The sequence below is a fragment of the Oryctolagus cuniculus genome, chromosome X, assembly GCF_964237555.1.
Source record: "Oryctolagus cuniculus chromosome X, mOryCun1.1, whole genome shotgun sequence".
In the NCBI taxonomy this organism is placed as follows: Eukaryota; Metazoa; Chordata; class Mammalia; order Lagomorpha; family Leporidae; genus Oryctolagus; species Oryctolagus cuniculus.
The window spans coordinates 84,541,204-84,561,593 of NC_091453.1; the positions used below are offsets into that span (position 1 = coordinate 84,541,204).

Sequence of the window (20,390 nt, forward strand, 5' to 3'; positions counted from 1 at the left end):
GTGGTCACTGCTTAGACTCTTCAATGTAATCCCGACCCATCTCCACCCCTGAAGAGAGAGAGAGAGAGAGAGAGAGAGAGAATGAATTAGTTCAGGAGGTTGTGGGTTGTGGTGTCAGGAAAGATCTTTTCTTGATGCGAGGGATGTGAAATATACTGGGATATATTTATTCGGTATGGTTCTTTGTTCTGGGTAGGAGTTTTTCTCTTTCTAAAGTTTTTCAATGTCGCTCAAGGAACAGAAAAGTTTATATTTTCAAATTCCCGTTGAAGGCACCTCTCAAAGCCTCCCCCACGGAAAACTCTCATCTCAGCTCAACACTTATGGGTTTCAGAAGAATACATCCCGATTTTTGAAAAACATGGCTGTAGACTCTGCAGCCCACCAAATCTGTGCTTTCCTAGTTATCATTAATCGTACAGCCAGAAACACCATCTTTTAGCGAACCTGTGTTTTGTGGGCGACGAATGCGCTCCGATTAACGATTAGGTTCATTTGGAAGGCATCACCGTTATTCGTGGGACTCAAGAGTCGCGGGCTTTTGTCAGCGGACCAGCGGGGCCGACGAGCGCCAGCAGCACAGTGGGCGGCAGGTCTGAGGGCTCTGGTCCTTAACGTTTTCAGGGACGTAGTATTTCAGGGACACTCCCCCCCCCCCGAAACTCACGGTGGCAGAGAGTGGACCAGACTGCTGTGACAGGAATAGAGAATGTTTGGGAGTGACAAGGAGCAAGAGAGAGGGTGCCCGACTGGGTCCCCGGGTCCCCGGGGCTCTGGGATTTGCACGAGTTTATCACCACCATTAACAGCGACTTGCGGAGGGTTGTTTACCGCCTGAGTGCGCTACAAGCAGGCAGCGAAGCCCACTCAGGGACCCCGGCCACGCCCCCTCGCCTCTCCGTCCCCCCCCCCCCTTCCCCCGCCAAACTACGAATTCAGGGCCGCCTTCAGGCCAGACCCTCCCATTGGCTCCTGTCCCAACCAATCAGATCCTTGCAACAGTTTCACCTGGTTCCCGCTTCCCAAATAAACAAACAAACCGTCCCGCGACTGTGCCAGTCCTGCTCTCCGGTGTCGCCGGCGCCGAAAGCGCCCCGCCACCTCTCGCCACCTCTCGCCTCCTCCAGCCAATGGAGCCCTGACCGTGGGGCCCCCGCCCAGCCCCGATCCCTGACCTCTCCCTCCTCCGACCCTCCGAGCCATCTCCGGTTCCCTCTGGCCTTCTTGGACTCCCAGCTAGGGTGGGCGCGGCCAGGCAGCCCTGCACCCTTCCTGTCGCTCCTCTGCTGGCCCACAAGCCGGGAGATTCACAGAGAGGGCTCGGCCGAGCCGCGGCTGGCCCCGCCTCCCGGACTCGCTGCCCCCCTCCCTCGCACACCTCTACTGGTGGCCGCCTGCTCCCCTCCAATGCGCCGGTAGCAGGATCCGCAGCGGCCGCCGCGTGAGGCGGCGGTCACGTGTTGTTTTGCCCGCTGCCGCGCGCTCGGAGTGGAGTGGGCGGGGGCGCGGGCCAAGGCGGGAGGGGGCTGGGGCGGGCGGAAAAGGGTAGACGGCCTCTTTCCCCAGCCCTCCCTTCCCCGAACCCCCCCCTCCCCTTCGCGCACCTTAAAACCACCGTGCATCACCATGGCGAGTTGCTCCTTCGCTCGCGACCAAGCGACAAGGAGACTGAGGGCTGCAGCAGCGGCAGCGGCGACAGCTCCAGCAGCGGTGGCGACCACCCCGCTTCTTACCTCGGGACCGCCGACCGCACTCATTGGGACCGGGTCGTCTTGTCCGGGAGCCATGTGGCTCTCCACGGCCACTGGCTCCCGGTCAGACTCCGAGTCCGAGGAGGAGGACCTCCCCGTCGGGGACGAAGTCTGCAAACGCGGCTACCTGCGGAAGCAGAAGCATGGGCACAAGCGTTACTTCGTGCTTAAACTCGAGACCGCCGACGCCCCAGCTCGGCTGGAATACTACGAAAACGCCAGGAAGTTCCGGCACAGTGTCCGCGCCGCGGCGGCTGCGGCGGCAGCGGCCGCCTCGGGCGCCGCGGTCCCCGCGCTCATCCCCCCGCGGCGCGTGATCACCCTGTACCAGTGCTTCTCGGTGAGCCAGCGAGCCGATGCAAGGTACCGACACCTCATTGCCCTATTCACCCAGGACGAGTACTTCGCCATGGTGGCCGAGAACGAGTCGGAACAGGAAAGCTGGTACTTGCTGCTCAGCCGCCTCATCCTCGATAGCAAGCGCCGCCGCTGCGGCACGCTCGGCGCACTGGCGGACCGAGAGCCGGCCGCGCGGGCGGCAGCGGCGGCGGCGGAGCCACCCTTCTACAGAGATGTGTGGCAGGTAGTAGTCAAGCCCAGGGGGCTGGGGCACAGAAAAGAGCTGAGCGGCGTGTTCCGGCTGTGCCTTACCGACGAGGAGGTCGTGTTCGTGAGGCTCAACACCGAAGTGGCTAGCGTGGTCGTCCAGCTCCTGAGCATCCGTCGCTGCGGGCACTCGGAGCAGTATTTCTTCTTGGAAGTCGGCAGGTCCACGGTCATCGGTCCGGGAGAGCTCTGGATGCAGGTGGATGACTGTGTCGTGGCCCAAAACATGCACGAGCTGTTTTTGGAGAAGATGAGAGCCCTGAGTGCAGACGACTACAGAGCCCGCTGCCGCAGCTACAGCATCAGCATCGGTGCCCACCTGTTAACCCTGCTGTCCGCTAGGAGGCACCTGGGCTTGCTGCCGCTCGAGCCCGGCGGCTGGCTCAGGAGGTCCCGCACTGAACAGTTTTGCCACCTCCGGGCCATCGGTGACGGGGAAGACGAGATGCTTGTCACCAGGCGCTTCGTGACACCCAGCGAGCCCGTGCCCCCCTGCAGGCGAGGGAGACTGTACCTGCCCAGAGCGCGCAGGTCCAGGAGAGCGATTTCCATGCCAGCGAGGTTTTTTCGCCGATTACCAGCCAGCCAGGTACGTGCCCCGCACCGTGAAGCAGCCGCTAGCGACAGAGCTTGCCTGTCTGCTGAAGCAGCTGGCTCCGGCTCCGGCTCTGGCAACTCTGCGGAGGAAGGCAATCCCCAGAGCAAAGAGGGTCAGGAGGGAAGTGGAGACGACTACATGCCCATGAACAGCAGGGGCTCAGGAAATGGCCGAGGCTCGGGAGGTGGGCATGGCTCAAGTGGCCAAGGCTCCAGTAGTCGGACCTCCGGAGGAAACCAGTGCTCTGGCGGGGAGCAGGGATCCGGAGGCGGCCAGGGCTCAAGTCGCCGGCAGGGGTCTGGAGGTGGCCAGGGCTCAGGAGGAAACCAGTGCTCCAGAGACGGACGAGGCACCACCGGTGGGCATGGCTCCGGCGGTGGCCCGGGACCCGGAGGTGGGCAAGGCTCCGGCGGTGGTCAGGGACCTGGTGATGGCCATGGCTGGGGCAGAGGCAAGAACTCTGAAGGGGACAAGGGCTCAGGACGTGGGAAAGGTTCCAACGGTGATGGTGACCGTGGAAAATCTCTGAAGAAAAGATCCTACTTTGGCAAATTAACTCAAAGCAAGCAAATGCCACCACCTCCCGCGCCGCCACCGCCTCCACCCCCAGCAGCTGGGGCAGCTGTTGGCAAGGGGAAGTCTGGAGGAAGATTCCGACTTTATTTTTGTGCTGACAGAGGAGCCACAAAAGAACGCAAAGAAGCCAAAGAACTGAAAGACCTGGAGACCCCAGAAGGTGCTGCTCGGGGTCTCCACAGAGCAAGAGCTTTTGATGAAGATGAGGATTACGCGTACATGCCAATGAGGCCCGGGGTGGCTGCTTCTCTGGCAAGCTCCAATGATTATATGCCAATGGCTCCTCAGAACGTCTCTGCTTCACTAAAGCGCCACTCTCGCCCACCTTTTGAAGATGCCAGAGGGTACATGATGATGTTTCCCCGAGAGAGCCCGCCACCTGCCCCAAGTCCTCCCAAGGCAGCTGATCCCAATAAAGAAGGTGACTCAAAGGATGATGGGGACAGTGACTACATGTTTATGGCTCCTGGGGCTGGTGCAATTCCAAAAAACCCCAAAAATCCTCAGGGTGGCGCTTCCTCGAAAAGTTGGAGCTCCTACTTCTCTCTGCCAAATCCTTTTCGGAGTTCATCCTTGGGACAGAGTGACCACAGTGAGTATGTGCCAATGTTACCTGGAAAGTTCCTGGGAAGGGGCTCGGACAAAGAAGTGTCTTCTAACTGGGGCCCCCAAGACACAGGTCCAAAACCTTCAGTTGAGGGGTCACACTCAAAGCCTAGAAATGGGGGGGCACCCTTAAAGCCTTCAGATGATGGGCCCCCAAAGAATAAGGCTAAGAGACCTAACCGACTCTCTCTTATGATAAAAGGGAATACAATGAAGCCCAAACTGCAAAAGCCCAGGAGTGAGCAGAGACAAGCTGACTACGTCAACGCTGACTTCAGTGAAAGAGTTCGCAATATGCCAGCCCCTTCCACTGAAGGACTGCCAGGTTCGTGGGGTGCGATTGCTAATCCCAGACACTCACTCTTTTCTAGTTACCTGAATGTTGAGTTCGGAGTGCCATTTCCAAACCCAGCAAACACCCTCTCAGATCTCTTCTTAAGGGCTATGCCAGGTGCCAACCCCTTCTCTCTGGACGGTGCTAGGTGGCCACTTCCTCTTCTTCCTCTCAGGGCCACGGGTAGCAACGCTAATGGGGACGAGGGGGACTGCATCAAAGTGATTTTCAATCCAGCGATGACACCAGCCGTGCCTTTTGCTGACAGTGCCATTCGCTATGATGCTGAAACAGGTCGAATCTATGTGGTCGACCCATTTTCGGAGTGCTGTATGGACATTTCACGCTCCCCTAGCCGATGCTCTGACCCCCCACCTGTAGCTAGGCTGCTGCAGGAAGAAGAGCACGGAAGAAGACACCCACCAAGCCGTTCGCAAACTTTCTTTGCAGCCGCCAGAACCGCAGTGTCAGCTTTTCCAACTGACAGCCTCGACAGAGACCTTTCTGCCTCCTCAGCCCCGGCTGCTGCTTGGGCAGCAGCGCCAACCTTAGCCGTGGGCCGGGCGTTAGCTGCAGCCTCGGCGCTCGCCGCTGCCCCGGGCATCGGCGCAGCCGCCGCGAGCTTCGAGGCCGCAGCTGGGTTTGACTCCGCCTCCGCCCGCTGGTTCCAACCTGTTGTTGCTGCTGCCGCTGCCGCTGCTGCCGCCGCCGCCGCTGCCGCCGCCGCTGCTGCGGATGCCGAGGCGCTAAGCGGGGTGCAAGACATTGCCGGTGGCTCGAGCCCTGGAGCCCCAAACCCACCCGCAGACCTTGTCAGAGGCGAGAATGGGGCGGGCCGGGCCGCCACTCCCCCACGGCCACTTCGCCGTCGCTGGGTCCGGAGACCCCCGGAGAGAGAAGATTCTGACAGTGACAACTTTTACCTGAGAATGGGCCTTGTCAAACCTGACTACAAGAAGTTTAACTCTCCCAAAAGAGGTTGGTAATTTTAGAATCAATTTCCCTTAAGTTAATAGTCATTACTTAATGAATGAGTCCATGTGGTACAACGTTAGGGATAAGCGGGGGCTAATATTTCCTGAATTGGTGCGATTTGACATGGAGGAGAACTTCAGTTTTAATTATTCGCACAATACCCCCTTTGATCTTGGCATCAACTGACGCTTTTATCTGCAGAACCAATTACTGTTGAAACGTGGGTGCTACTGTTTTAGGAACGGTTAAATCTCAAGGGCATGTATCATGAATAAGCTTTCACACATCCTTCCCCCAGCATACAGTAATAATGCAAAGCAGGGCATCATAAATTATTTGCAAATTGACAGTAGAAACCTGCTTCCCTACAACTGCCCAAAGTTAAGCGCAGGAATTTAATAAGAGCATGCAATATTATTCAATGACAGCTGTTAACGTTGTGGGGGGGGGTGACTTTCTGCTCTGAAAGTCACTTTGTTAACAGGAGTCATTGTTATGGTAGTTTGCTGTGATTTACCTCGTCAATGAAATCTCAGTGGTTAGAATGAATGTCTGGGTGGTAGGGAGGGGAACAAAATATACGCAATCCAAAACAGCAGGTGACTAAAAGAAGACAGCTTTCGGTTCTGGAATGGGCTTTTGTGTTGATTATTGTTTTATTTTCACACGCGATCACTTGCCAGAAATCTGGAGTGTTCCTTTGCTCTGTCACTGGTAGTGATGAGCAAGTCATGTTTGCTGTGCCTTATTTTCTTCTTTTATTCCACCCCCGCCCTCCTTAAAGAGTATGTGGTGACCACTTGATCATGGATATGAATATTATTTCAAAGGTTTAAAAAGCATTGGAAATATTGAATTGGTGTGTCTTCTTAGAAAGCAAGGAAAGCAAGATAAGAAAGCTGGAGGAAGACCTGAGCCTAGGGGCAGTCTACTGTGGAGCAGTGGGAACTGTCTAAAGGGCTGATTTTCCAAAGGAAGAAGGAAGAGTGGGAACTCTGGGATTTGGAACCAAGACTTAGCAGAAATCCACATTGCACGATGTTGTCATCAGTGTGTCTTGAGACATTCTCAAGAAATGATTGCAGAAGATGGTGTCTCCATAGGACTGCCTTTTCTCTTTAGTAGAATATGCTTCTTTCCCAGTGAAGGGAAGAGATGGACCCCAGCAGTTTTCATTCCAGTAGTCAGTTTAGTGAAGATTTTTGCTTTGCTTGCTCTGTGGAATGCTTTTGTGATTGGATCTGTGCCCACTGTGCCTGATCAGGCAGAACAAGTCGGGGACTGATCACAACAGTCACCTAACAAGCTCCCTATTTAGTGCAGGTGTAGCCCCCTCCCTTTCCCTTTCTCCCCCTGCTGTAGAAAACTGGCCATACAAAAACTCACATTTGCAGCACGGACACATTAAAGAGTGATCATTAAAACAACAAAAGGATGCTTTGGCTTGCCAAATGATTCAATTCAGATCTCTTTGTAAATTGTGAGCCCCTCCCCAACACACACACACACACACACAGCACTATTACCATAAGTATGCATTTAAAATATATAATTCTATTTCCAAGAATTTAATTCCTAATCAGCTTTTCAAGAACAGATCTACTTTGTTCTGTAAAGTACACCTGAAAATTGGCCTCAAGCTATGGTTTGAACCTAATTGTTGAAGATATGGTTTAAAATTTTGATGTAGGTGATATAGCGAAGTAGCTGCCTATGCCACTGCGGTGCTTCGGAAAGAATACACTTTCCTAGAGGTTTGTCTGTACTTTTCAATACTTTAGTCTTTGTTTAAACCCAAATTAAAAACAGTGACATCTTGTTGTTCCTCAAATAAACCCTGACTTCCTAAGGAGTATCTAGAACCATTGGCCATCATTTTAGCATAAATTACTGATTTGTGATGTTACAGCTATTTTGGATTTAACTTTCTCTAAGTGTGTTGCTTGTGGAGGAACTCCCTACCTTTGTTGATTGACTAAGCAAAGAGGTTATATCTTACTGAGAGGCAGGAGCTAAGGTTGAAATAAGAGAATGAATGTGGAAACACTTTGGAACATTAAATCTAAGATATTTTCATTGTGTTATTGGATTAATACCAAAATGAAAATTCAACAGTTAAACTTGATTATTTCTTTTCTTGGCAAAATGATTAGTCCCTATGGTGATCTCTGCATGTAATTTTCAGAGATTATGTAGAAGGGACGTCAGAGGAAGGGGTGGTGGCAAAACAACTCATTACAGGAAATGACTTTGCTGGGCATATTAATGTAAATTAATAAGGTAGAATGTTGTTTGGGAAATGTAAAGAACAGGCTGGATGAATCTGGGGGGTGCTTTTTTGGACTATAAACATATAGGCTAATTTTAACCCATTTCAGATCTATCTTCATTTTGCTATGTAACAGAAAAAGAACAACTTTGACAGAGGAACAAAGGCACAGTCTTTAGGACTCACTTATCTCTAAAAGTAATTTTAACTTCTGGAAAGTACTTAGAACAGCGTGTGGCACATAACAAGTGCCACATATGAATCATTATCAAGCTGTTATCAGTGTTGTGGTTATAGTTACTATTACGATTTGGAAACTGAATTAAATTCTCTACTCAAGTCACATGTTTTAGTAAATCTTTACTTTTCATTTAAAGGACTTTACATGGTTGTTCAGCATTGAGATTTTTCTGGGTGGAATTTGTTTATTATTTAATGAAGTGAGATTATAAATCAGTGGGACCTTTTTTTTTTCAAGTAACACAAAATGACTATGTAATCTCATTTACCTATAGTCATGCTGCAATATAAGTCAATACATAATGGCATTTGTTCAAATCGATTAGAAACACCAAGAAATGTAACCTGGCTGTGACTTTTTTTATAAATGAAATAATTTTAAGTAATTATTGGAAAGGAATCCCTGCATGTTAAGCACTTGGATTAATGGGCACTAACATTCAGGGGGAGAATGTAGTTTCCCATGTGGTTTAATTGCAGTCCTAACCTGCATTTGACATGGAGTGTGCTACTGCCACATCCTGCTGCTATCAATTATATGTGCTGAGAGCAAATTATGTTTATTGCCTCGAAATTATTTATTATAAGTTACTAGAATAAAATCTCCATATAGCAGAAATTTTCCAGTTACCACTGATGGGTCACTTAGGCAGCATTCATCCCCCACAAAATTGGACAGTCGTTTGGAATAATGAGGTATTTGACCTATAACAACTAAAGAAGACCTCATTCAATTAAAGTTAGCTAAAGTTGTTGGCAATCATTATTCATTTGCATTCATTCTATTTTAAGAGTAAAAATTTTGGCCACTAGCAAAGCATCAACTTTAAACAAGTACTAAGGCATTAATTGAGCACAGCAGACTACCACACATTCATAAAAATTCAAGCAAGAACCCTTGCTTTCTTTTCCTCTCCCTAATCGCCAAACATTAACCAAAATACTTCAAGTCTTTGGCAGGGAACTGTTTTGGGAACAAACTCAGGCTTTTCAAAGGGACCCAAACAAATTTCACACTGCAACAGGTGCAACTGAGCAGTGTAGGCAGAAGTAAGGAATTGTGTGTATGATTTTTAAAAAGGGCTGTTAAGTTGTTAACTTGTTGATTTGAGGGAATGCTTTTCAGTTGCAGATTGCCTTATAGTTTGCAAAGCACATTCACATTCATTACGTTACTGATGGATGGTAAGTTTTGGAAATGAAGCTGGTGTTAAGATTTTTCCTGTGGTCAAAAAGGTAAGTGTCAGAGCTGAAAATCTAATCCCATACATCTGGTTTCGAGCTCAGCACATCACACCTCCCTTTAATCAGGTGTTTAACCTGTATTTTCCTATTGATGAAAGATTATGATATAGTCAAGGGCTGGGACAAATTACCAGCTTGCCTGAATTTATTAGTGGCAAATTCATTGTAAGTGGCTTATTGAAAGTGTTATAACTGGGGACCATCTGGCAGGGCTTGGCTGATTTTCATTACTTTGAATTTAATAATTTTCATTGCTAAGAACCATGGTTCTTCAAATAAAATAATTTGACCTGTGCTGGAATTGAATGTCATAATCTGATCTGGGGAGGGGTTAGCTAATATTTACCTCCCAAATGCAAATAGTCTGTGCATCTATTTAGATTCCACTGAAACTTTGGAAGAAAAAAAGTGAATTGAGAGTGCATGCAGTAAGCTTCCAATAATGATCGTTTCCTTAACTGAAGTTACATTTCCTTGGATTTCCTAAAAAGCCAGGGTTATATGCCAGTTATAGCAAAAGTCTTTTCATTTAATTTTTTCCTCCTGTACAAAATCTGATATCCTAATATAAACCATTGCAGTGAGCAACACAGTATAAAATACGGCAGGTAGACGAAAAAAAGCACTTGTAGGCATAGAGGCTTTTCATTTGTTTAAAAAGCAAACTTGCTTTTGGCATTCAGGCAAGCAGATTTTAGAAGCGTTGGTACATAAAAGTCCTTGTTTAAAATTAAATTCATTTTGTTTAGCACCTTTTTAAGGCTTTAAGACTATGTAAAAATAGCCCAGACATTTTATTGGCAGTATTGGAAAATAGCTTTTGTAAAATGCTTAATTAAAGCCTGCAGTATGTTTTGTCTAAGAGGTGCTGCCAGGCTCTTAGATGGTGAGGATCACTTACTGGAACACATTGCTTGGTCCTGAGTGAGAAATGGGAGACTTTGAAAGCTACCTATTATAATAGTGAAATGGACCCCACCAGGCACTCAGTGTTGAGCACATCTATTGGACTGCAAATTTCAAAGCTATTGATAACATTGCCAAGGTATTTCACTTGCCATTTGACCTGAAATACATTCCCTGACAGTTCTGCAGTGAACATTGGTTATATAGTTTTACATTTCCACCATTTCTTTTCTTTTTTAAGTAGAGGTCACACTTGAGAAATGGGAATTTTAAAGGATTTCTTTAATGTAGACATATTACTATTTTAGATTTGCGTTCCTTCGGAGGATACCTTTGAACTGAGGAATTAATTCATGTTAGAATGGAAAATGTGCACTTAAATATTTACTTAGCAAAGTGAAAAAGTTACTGCTATTTGCTTTTTTTTTAAAAAAAGAATTATTTTATTTATTTGAAGGGCAGAGTTACAGAGAGAGAGAGAAAGAGACAGAGAGATCTTTCATCCGCTGGTTCACTTTCCAAATGGCTGCAACAGCTGAGGCTGGGCCAGGCAGAAGCCAGGAGCCAGGAGCTTCTTCCCGGTCTCCCATGTGGGTGCAGGGGCCGAAGGACTTGGGCCATCTGCTGCTACTATCCCAGGAGCATTAGCAGGGAGCTGGATCAGAAGAGGAGTATCTGGCACTTGAGATGAGATGCCAGCATCAGAGGCAGAGGCTTTATCTGCTACGCCACAGCACCGGCCCCGTGGTTACTGCTGTTTTCCCCCCAGCTTCCTGACATACCCTTCTTATTCAGTTTTTGATGGTTGTATTCTGTGAGTCTTGCCTTCATGTAACCTTTTCCACACTTGTTCCCATAATTTCAGGAAAACATGCCCTTTCCTGATTTGTCTCTGCCTGAAAAAGTGAGGACCACTCTGGGAGTCCCACAGGGCCCAAGACAACTCCTTTCCCCAGCTGCTGCTCACTGCTAGTTCCCAGCCCGCTCATGCTTAGCCTGCAGGAATAGCCTTCCATGTAGAGGTACTTGTTGTACTCTTTCCAAAGCTGTGGCAGCTTGCTGGGCTCTCACTTATTGGCACAGAGGCTGCTGTGCTGGTTGCTAAAGCTATTTTTATGGTTGCATTGACCACAATATGTTTGATGCTAGCCAGACTTTCTGAATTTAAGAATATCCGATTCCCCATCAATTGTAGTCACTTTGGCTAATTTTTCACAATTTATGTCATTTGTCCTAAGATTACTAGTTCTTGACTTGTAGACTTGTAACTTAGAGAGAATATCAATGGAGTCTCTATCTCTAAATTCCTCTTGAAAAATACTCACATGGGCACCCATGGTGCCTTTAAAAGTCTGAGCAACTGGGGCTAGTGTTGTGGTGTAGTGGGTAAGGCCACATCCCATATGGGAGCCAGTTCAAATCCTGGCTGCTCCCCTTCTGATTTAGATTCCTGCTAATGCTCCTGGGAAAGCAGGGGAAGATGATCCAAGTGTTTGGACTCCTGCATCCAAGAGGGAGTCCTGGAAGAGGCTTCTGGCTCCTGGCTTCAGTGTGGTCCAGCCCTAGCCATTGCAACCATTTGGGGCGTAAACCAGTGGATGAAAGATCTCTCTCTCTCTCTCTCTCTCTCTCTCTCTCTCTCTTTTTCTCTTTCTCTGTAACTCTGCCTTTAAAATAAGTAAATCTTAAAACAAAAAAGTCTGAACTACAGATGTTGTACCTCCAGCCTTGAAGGGATACCAGCCTGTCCTTGTCAAAGCCCCCTACCCCACATGAAGGAGTCCTTATTGTGGTGGCAGCTCTTACCATTTCCTCTCTGGGGTCACTGTGCCCGAAACTGTTCCAGCTACTTCAGATTAGGGAACACTGTTTTTGTTGCCATGGCTGGAAGACATATTTTCCTGGAGTCATAGATGGAAACTTCAAATGCATCTTTACGCAGAAATGATGGCTGCGTGTACTCAAAGCAGTCCCTCTGTTAGTTCAGGAACTGCGTAGGTTAAATATAGATGTGTGTAGGTGAAACCATGAACCTACCTACCATTTCCTTGACTTGATTTCTATGAGGTAGTTTACTCTGAGTATCGACCAAACAATGAGCCTTAGAACATGTGTCTTTTAAACTGGAAACTGCCGGTATTAGGATTCTCGTAACTTGCATTCTTTAAGTTGGTGGTAACTTTGCAGCAGACCAAAGTGGCTCAAGTGTGTGTTGGGAGGTGGTGGACAAGCTGCCCTGGGATGAAAATCCTGTAGCTGATTCCCAGTTTGTGATCTTTCTTTCTTTCTTTCTTTCTTTCTTTCTTTCTTTCTTTGACAGAGTGGACAGTGAGAGAGAGAGAGAGAGAGAGAGAGAGACAGAGAGAAAGGTCTTCCTTTTGCCATTGGTTCACCCTCCAATGGCCGCCGTGGCCGGTGCACTGCGGCCGGCGCATTGCACTGATCAGATGGCAGGAGTCAGGTGCTTCTCCTGGTCTCCCATGGGGTGCAGGGCCCAAGCACTTGGGCCATCCTCCACTGCCTTCCCTGGCCACAGCAGAGAGCTGGCCTGGAAGAGGGGCAACCGGGACAGAATCCGGCGCCCCGACCGGGACTAGAACCCGGTGTGCCAGCGCTGCAGGCAGAGGATTAGCCTAGTGAGCTGCAGCGCCAGCCCCAGTTTGTGTTCTTATCAAGACTGAAACAACCATGTTGAAGTGGTCCAGGACCAGCTAACAGGTGTGAACCAATTGAGCTGAACTCTGAGAAGGAGGTTTTACAAGTGTCATCCATTTCCCTTACAGATTCTTTTTTTTTTTTTTTTTTTTTTTTTTTTTTGACAGGCAGAGTGGACAGTGAGAGAGAGAGACAGAGAGAAAGGTCTTCCTTTGCCGTTGGTTCACCCTCCAATGGCTGCCGCGGCCAGCGCGCTGCGACCGGCGCACCGCGCTGATCCGATGGCAGGAGCCAGGAGCCAAGTGCTTTTCCTGGTCTCCCATGGGGTGCAGGGCCCAAGCACCTGGGCCATCCTCCACTGCACTCCCTGGCCACAGCAGAGGGCTGGCCTGGAAGAGGGGCAACCGGGACAGAATCCGGCGCCCCGACCGGGACTAGAACCCGGTGTGCCGGCGCCGCTAGGCGGAGGATTAGCCTAGTGAGCCGCGGCGCCGGCCATTTCCCTTACAGATTCTTTTGGCTTTTCTGTCACCAAGCTGTTGCCACCATGGGGAGAAGTTGCATTTTATCATCTGATCTACGTGGGAGATAATAGTCTGGCAGGATTGGTGTTGTAAAGACTAGCAACAATTATTGCACGGTTTCACCCTTAAGGGATAGCACTTCATTTTTATCAAGTCCAGGTTACAGGGAAGGTGTGACCTGTTCTTAATTGAAAATAAAAATTATACATTAGGGGGTTTCAAAAAGTGCATGGAGGGGCCGGTGCTGAGGTATAGAATGTTAAGCCTCCATCTGCAGTGCTGGCATCCCAGCACTTCCACTTCTGATTTGGCTCCCTGCTAATGTGCCTGGGAGGGCAGTGGAGGATGGCCCAAGTGCTTGAGCCCATGCACCCATGTAGGAGACCCAGAAAAGCTCCTGGCCTATTGTGGCCATTTGGGGAGTAAACCAGTGGATGGAGGATCTCCCTCTGTCTCTCTTTTTCTCTCTGTATCTCTGCCTTTTAAATAAATAATCTTTTTTAAGATTACTTATTTATTTGAAAGAGTTACACAGAGAGGCAGAGAGAGAGAGAGAGAGAGAGAGAAAAGAGGTCTTCCATCTGCTGGTTCACTCCCCAATTGGCCACAACGGCCAGAGCTGCGCCGATCGGAGCCAGGAGCTTCTTCCGAGTCTCCCACGTGGGTGCAGGGGCCCAAGGACTTGGGCCATGTTCCACTGCTTTCCCAGGCCATAGCAGAGAGCTGGATTGGAAGTGGAGCATCTGGGACTTGAACTGGTGCCCATATGGGATGCTGGCACTATAGGCGGCGACTTTACCTGCTATGCCACAGCACCGGCCCCAATAATCTTTTTTTTTTAAGTGCATGGAAATGCAATTATAAAAAAAACTATGCATAGTATCCAAAATTGTTTTTGCACAAAAATAAACTTATTTTCATTACATTTTGTGTGAACTTTTGGAAGCTAGCTCGTGTACTCCAGAGACAATGATAAATAATATAACTGTGTTACTATGTACCCATTTTGGAGTATACTCTTCCATTTCTCTGTATTTCCTTTTGCTTAGTTTCCTTCAACACTTTACTTGGTTGCCCCGATTTATGTGATCAGCAGTTGATCCCTGGGATAGCATACTAATGAACAGAGTGAGGATTTTTAAAAGACCTTGAAAGACATTTTTGAGTTCTATGAAAATTGGAATTGAAAAGATAGTTGAGACAAGAAGACAGGGGAGAATGTAAAGAGAATGAGCGAACAACTGGAGATTTTGGTATACTTTCCCCTTGCTCTGGGCAGGGGGACCATTGCTGTTTTAGACTGTAATAGAGACATGTTCATGATTCCTAGGAAAGAGGTCTGCACTGCCCAGGAGGAACTCCCTGCTTTGCTTCCCCTGCAGATTTCCAGGGATATTGAAGTCATGTGTGCTTTAGTAGTATACTAAAGATTGATGTGCAGGTTTGCACCAGACACACATGGAAACAGAGTGTTCACTTCATTAGCTTTTGAGAAGAAAATGCTACCTGCCAGATTTTGGAGGAAGAGAGAAGTGTTTTGAAGCGTCATAATCCATTGAAGTTTTCTCTCTTGCAGTGAATAATTGTTTGAATGGTATATATACCACCCATTAAAAGGGGTGATATTAACTTGTCATTAAAAGAGTCTTTGATTAATTGGAAAACAAGAATATACAACAAGGTAATTATTTGTGACATGTCATTATTAATGTGACTGATACATTAAAACCAGACCTTGTTATTAAAATCATTGCCATTTGCCTTGCTGTCGGTAAACTACTATAAAAATGAACAGGAGACACATCTACGGTTGAATTGTCAGCCCTTTAATAGCCCTTGTGGGGACTGTTCATGACTCAGTTTTGACCTCGGATTTCTTTCCATTGCCACCCAGAAAGCTTCTGAGTTACTTCCTTATGCTGTTCTTTGGAATGTGCTCAGGGAATGTAAGCTAATTTTAATATTGGCCTAAGTGAAACAGGATTATAAAGGCAAATCTGTAGCTCAAGTTCCCATAATGCATTTTGAAAGCAAATCAAATTATTTTGGGATTATCCTGTTTCAGATAGTCTTATTCCTTTCTACTAGCAGTTTACCAAGAATTGACAGATCTATTTTGTAAAGTTAACTTGAAGTTACAGTTATTTGACAGATTTTAGTAAGTTATAAAGCATTCATTCAATGCTGGTGTAGGTGTCATAGGAAAGCAAGTGAAATACGTGTCATTTTTAGTAGAGCCCCTGTCATTGACAAAAAATGAAGAAAGAAAGAAGACTGTGTCCTAATTTCAGGCTTACTGTTGATGGGGTAGCTATATAGAGCTTAGCTGATATGTTTCTGGAAAAAAATGTGTTTGAAATGCAATGTATCATATCAAATAATAAGAAATTCCCGTTAAAGTACATGCAGTATGCTTACTTGAACACATGATGATATTTTCATTGTAAAACCAAATAGTCAATTATATTAGGTGATGTACCTTTCTAACCTTGAATTTCAGGTAAAAACACGTAGCTGATGTCTGCTGCTGAGTGCACCTAATTTTGCAGGAAATAACATAGTTGCTAATATGGACTTCCACGGTTAACCTGTTCTTATCCCAGGTGGCTTTCTTCCTGTATAAACTAGATACCCAGGATCGAAAACTTCCTAAGTCCACGGCTGACAGGAAAACTGAATAGCTTTACTACTCTAGGCCATTTATTTTTTTAAGCTCCTTACTGTGGAGGAACAGACCTCTAAGTGAATCATGCCCAACAGCCACATAAAGGTGAAAGGGGACTGGAGACCTTAGATGCACCTTCCAGTTGCAAGTTGGGTACATTTCGAAAACTTCTGATGAAACAATGAATAGTTAAAGCTTATATTTCTGGTTTACTGAAGGCAACTCCAAAAGGTTCCTTGCATGGATTTGTTGAGGTTGTCTCAAATGAAATAGAATACTGGGGACATGGATATGACCCAATCTTATGTGACACCGGCCTCCCATAATCAATTTGCTGACCATTTATCCCCAGTCCAGCACCTTCATCTATGCCTGATTCCCACCTCAACCACCACCACCCTCTCTTATGCACTGTCTCAATAAGTAGAAAGCCTAGAGACTAATACTGGAACTCTGTTTTTATTAGGCTGATGGGAACTCCAGTCAAACCTCCTTTGCAGTTATGATTTTTGTTCTTTTAGAAGACATTCATTGATCAAGCCTAAAAGCTATTACCAGGGCCATACTTAAATCTGCTGATGTGTGCCACGTGATCTGGTGAAGGCATAATCAAGCATGTTGGAGAAGGAAAAACAATGGTAGCCTAATGCCAGGCTCACTGGAAGTGGAGCAGTGCACATAACTGCAAAGCCGTCAGCCGCTAGAAATGTCCGGGTGGCAAAAGGACGTAGACAAAGGAACTGCTCTTGGGTCTTTGACTGGCTTGTGCTGGTATTCGTCACAGGCAGCTAGCAGAGCTGATTAAGCGCACCCATGCCAAGGCAGTCTCCTCAGTATCTCTCCAAAACTTCGAGTTAGATTTTGTTTTAGAGTGAGGTCGGGGGTGAAAACTCTTCATCTCAATTCTGAAATAACCTTTGTTTTATCTTTTTTTGTAGAGTGATTACATCGCCACAAAAATACATTCTAGAAGAAAAGTGGTGTTACAGAGATTCATCTTCGTCTACGCTAGATCTACCTAAAAGAAAGCAACTCCAGAAGCTTCTGAATAGAGAACAACCTACGTTTCTGCACGCCAACACGTGGACTGTGGCAGGTGGATAATCCTGTTCCTGCAGATTGGTCATACTGTTGCCTTATGGAGCCAGTGATTTGGAATTGAGAGTATTCACACTGTGCTTTGTTTTCCTCCCCAGTTTGACTCTTTGAAAGGAAACAAAAACTATAAAAGTGAGCACCTCTTAACCTTTTCTTTCTTTAAAAGTGTTATTTACAATATGTGTAAATGTGACCAATTCCAATACTGACGGTGTACATTTTAATTTTGAATTTTAAAAGCCTCTGAATAACAGCAGATAAAGAAAAAGGTGTATTAACGAGAGGGTAGGTATGATCTAGAATCCTTTTGTCTGAGTAGTACATACACAAAAACATTTCTTGATCAAGGAATTTAATGTCTGAACTGACAGACAGGCAGAACTAAAGGGCAGATATCTCAGTTTTGGCTCATAACAAAACTGCAACTTTCTGTCCATATTAATTAAATGTCAATTAAACCGATATCTTGATCGGGCATTTCCAACATTTGCATGGCACAACTGAGGGACAGATGATCCATTTGCTCATTTACAACCCTGCGGTATTCTGCCTGTCAGTCCATTGAGCATTTCCAAACCTACTCTTTTCATGTTCTTTTAAAACCAACGTTTTCCTCATGAAAGAAGCAAGCTTCTTCAAAACTCTCCTCCTCACTCAGCTCCTCTCTACCTATCTGGGCCTCTTTTTGGTCACCCTCCTCCCCTCCCCTCTTCCTAGCCTTCTTCATGGTACACACTCTCCCTCCTGTGCCCAGGACTCCTATAAATAGATCAGTTTCCCACATTCAAGCAATTAGTGTGCAATTATCAAGCAAAATTCAGACTAAAATGCAAGCCAAAAGGAACCTCTTATAAGGCCTTGTTTCCTCCTGAACAATGAGCTGATATGAGATGTACCAATCAAAAAAAAAAAAAAAAACACACAATCAGAGCAAGCTCCCTCCTCCTACTGTTGCTTGCCTCTGATGGAAACTGAGTTAAGATTTTAGGAACCTGGACCTTTGAGAACATGACACCAACGGGTGGTGGCCACAGAGGATAGGTGCAAAGGTCTTGAAGCTTGCTTAGAGCTTTGTTACGTGGTGGTACACACATCTTGGCTCGTTGTACCATCACTGGCAAACCTCATCATATCACAGATGGGTATGAGTGTGTGAGTGTGTAAGTGTGTGAGTGCTAGTGTGTGTGTGCATGCACATATTTGTGTGTATGCACACCTTTGTGCACCTGTGAACACGTGATTGTTGATGTACCTGTTGTGCGTAACTCTTAAAAAAATTGCTTCGCATTTAATGTGCAACTTTGAAATAGTGTAATATTTAACTGAAGTTTATCGCCACTCGGGTTTTGATGTCTTTGAACGTGTACTTCTATCTTTCAGCAGGCTTACAGTACATGTTGCTAAACTAACCTTTCCAAAGAGCTAAGTCGACTTGTATTGTTTTTCCTTGCCTACCAACAAAAGGGATTGGGGGGGGGGCTCTTTGTTTTTCCCCTTGTGAGTGATGCTGAGGAGGGGATGTGGCTAGGGTACCTGTCACTACTCCAGTTACTGGTCACTGCTAGGGCATCAACTTCATCAGTTCCTTCTGTTCCTCTCTTTTCCCAACCTAATGAAATATTGCAGTGTGGCTTTTGTTCATTATGATAACCGTGTGCTCTTTTTGGCAGCCTTTATTCAAGCCTTCTGTCACTATCTTATATTCAAGTCAGTTAAGTCATAATCGTTCAGAATTGTGGGAAGGGAAGATTATTTTGGGGAAAAGGCTTTAACACTTTTATTTGCATTTTAGGTTCAGGGCTGCCAGCAGACAGGGTGCAGAGGGGACAGCACAGATATAACATCGCTGAATAAATGAATGGGAGACTTCATACATAACAGTACATACAAATAGTAACAGGTACAAATAGTCACAGTAAGCATAACAAATATGCAATCTTTTTGACACTACTTCTTAGTTTACAGACACAATTTATTCAGTATTGTGCTGGAAGAATCTTTGTAGAATATGTGTACCAGCATATCACTTACCTTCCAGCTACCAGTTTATGCTGCTGTTAAGAAACAAAACAATGATGGAACGATTTTTTGTGACCTCTACATTTAATTTGGTATCAGACATACTCACTTGGTCAGTAAAAGCGAAAACTTGACAGTTTCAACAGTCTTTACATTTACTGTTTCTGCTTTACAGATCTGCTTTGAGTTGCTCTGGCTTTGTCTTCCTTTGTAAATATTCTTAGACTTTCTTTTCTTTGTAAACATTGCATTTGCAGTTTTGGGAGACAACCTTGCAACTCTGTATAGTGTTTATATATATATATATATAAATAAATATATATATATATCTGACTTGCCGTCCCATAGAGCTACTTGCAATAAATGTGTTCATGTAAATTTATCGTGTGCAGATTCATGTTTTTCTTACCAATATTGTCTCTGCTCTCATAAGTTTTCCTGCTTTGTGATAGAATTGACTGTTTCAGATACTTGGTTTTTCAGTAGAGTTAATAAAGTCAACTGTCTGTGTTTCAAATGTGGAGGTGATCCTGATTTACAAAATGACTTCCCAGAGCTTTCATGTGGAACATGATAATGTGTAAATTCTATCCTGGAACGTCTGATCAAGGAAACTGAGGGGCCCATTTACAATTGTTTTTCTGTCCCTTTCCCGTGCTGCTTACTCTTGGCCTTTAAACACTCCATTTTCATTTCCTTACTTGTAAGCACTAAGAAGGCAAATATGAGTAGATGGAAAATATACCAATGAACTAATATCACTTTTGCATTGATGGAATATAGGATAGGCAGACTGAATATCAATAACTTATTAGCAAATTCTATGTCAGCCTTACCGAAAGTTTAAAGAAACACTAGAAAAATAATTGCACCTCCTTTGCTGATTTATTAATTTATTCATTTATTTTTACCAAATTACCCTTGCTATGCAGGAGGGCAATGAACATAAACAAGACTCTAGGACCAATGCCTGGCCCAGATCAATGGTGAGGAAGGAAGGCATCTGGGGGTTCAGATGAGCCAAAGAGTAAGAAGGCAGGTGCCATCAAACTCCAAGAGGTATCTGTACGAAGACAATTTGCTTGATTGTATAGCTTGACCTTACTTGATGCACTTGAGAAGTTGCATATAGAAGTAGAGCACAATAAGGGGGTGTAATAAGGTTCTTATCATTAAAAAAAAACTGTCCACACAGGGACAGGCATTGTGATACAGTGGGTTGAGCCACCACTTGGGATTGCTGCATCCCATATCAGAAGGCCTGGTTCAAGCCCTGGCTTCTCCTCATCCCATCCAGTCTCCTGTTAATTCAGTCTGAGAGGC

General features: G+C 46.0%; 1 protein-coding gene across 1 annotated transcript; it reads left to right on the forward strand.

Annotated features, from left to right (window-relative positions):
* Nucleotides 1-1,586: 1,586 nt before the first annotated feature.
* IRS4 (insulin receptor substrate 4) lies at nucleotides 1,587-17,054 on the forward strand. Its single transcript, XM_070066689.1, has 3 exons — nucleotides 1,587-5,449; nucleotides 12,276-12,372; nucleotides 16,889-17,054. The coding sequence occupies exons 1-3, from the start codon at nucleotides 1,627-1,629 to the stop codon at nucleotides 17,052-17,054; spliced, it is 4,086 nt and encodes a 1,361-aa protein (XP_069922790.1). The 5' UTR covers nucleotides 1,587-1,626.
* The last annotated feature ends 3,336 nt before the right edge of the window (nucleotides 17,055-20,390 follow it).

Bases quoted from the DNA above. Each gene is read 5' to 3' on its own strand.
- IRS4 (XM_070066689.1), top strand. From the start codon at position 1,627: ATGGCGAGTTGCTCCTTCGCTCGCGACCAAGCGACAAGGAGACTGAGG. The intron at 5,450-12,275 runs GTTGGTAATTTT...GCATTCTTTAAG, and splicing joins GTTTAACTCTCCCAAAAGAG to TTGGTGGTAACTTTGCAGCA. The intron at 12,373-16,888 runs GTTTGTGATCTT...CTTTTTTTGTAG, and splicing joins AATCCTGTAGCTGATTCCCA to AGTGATTACATCGCCACAAA.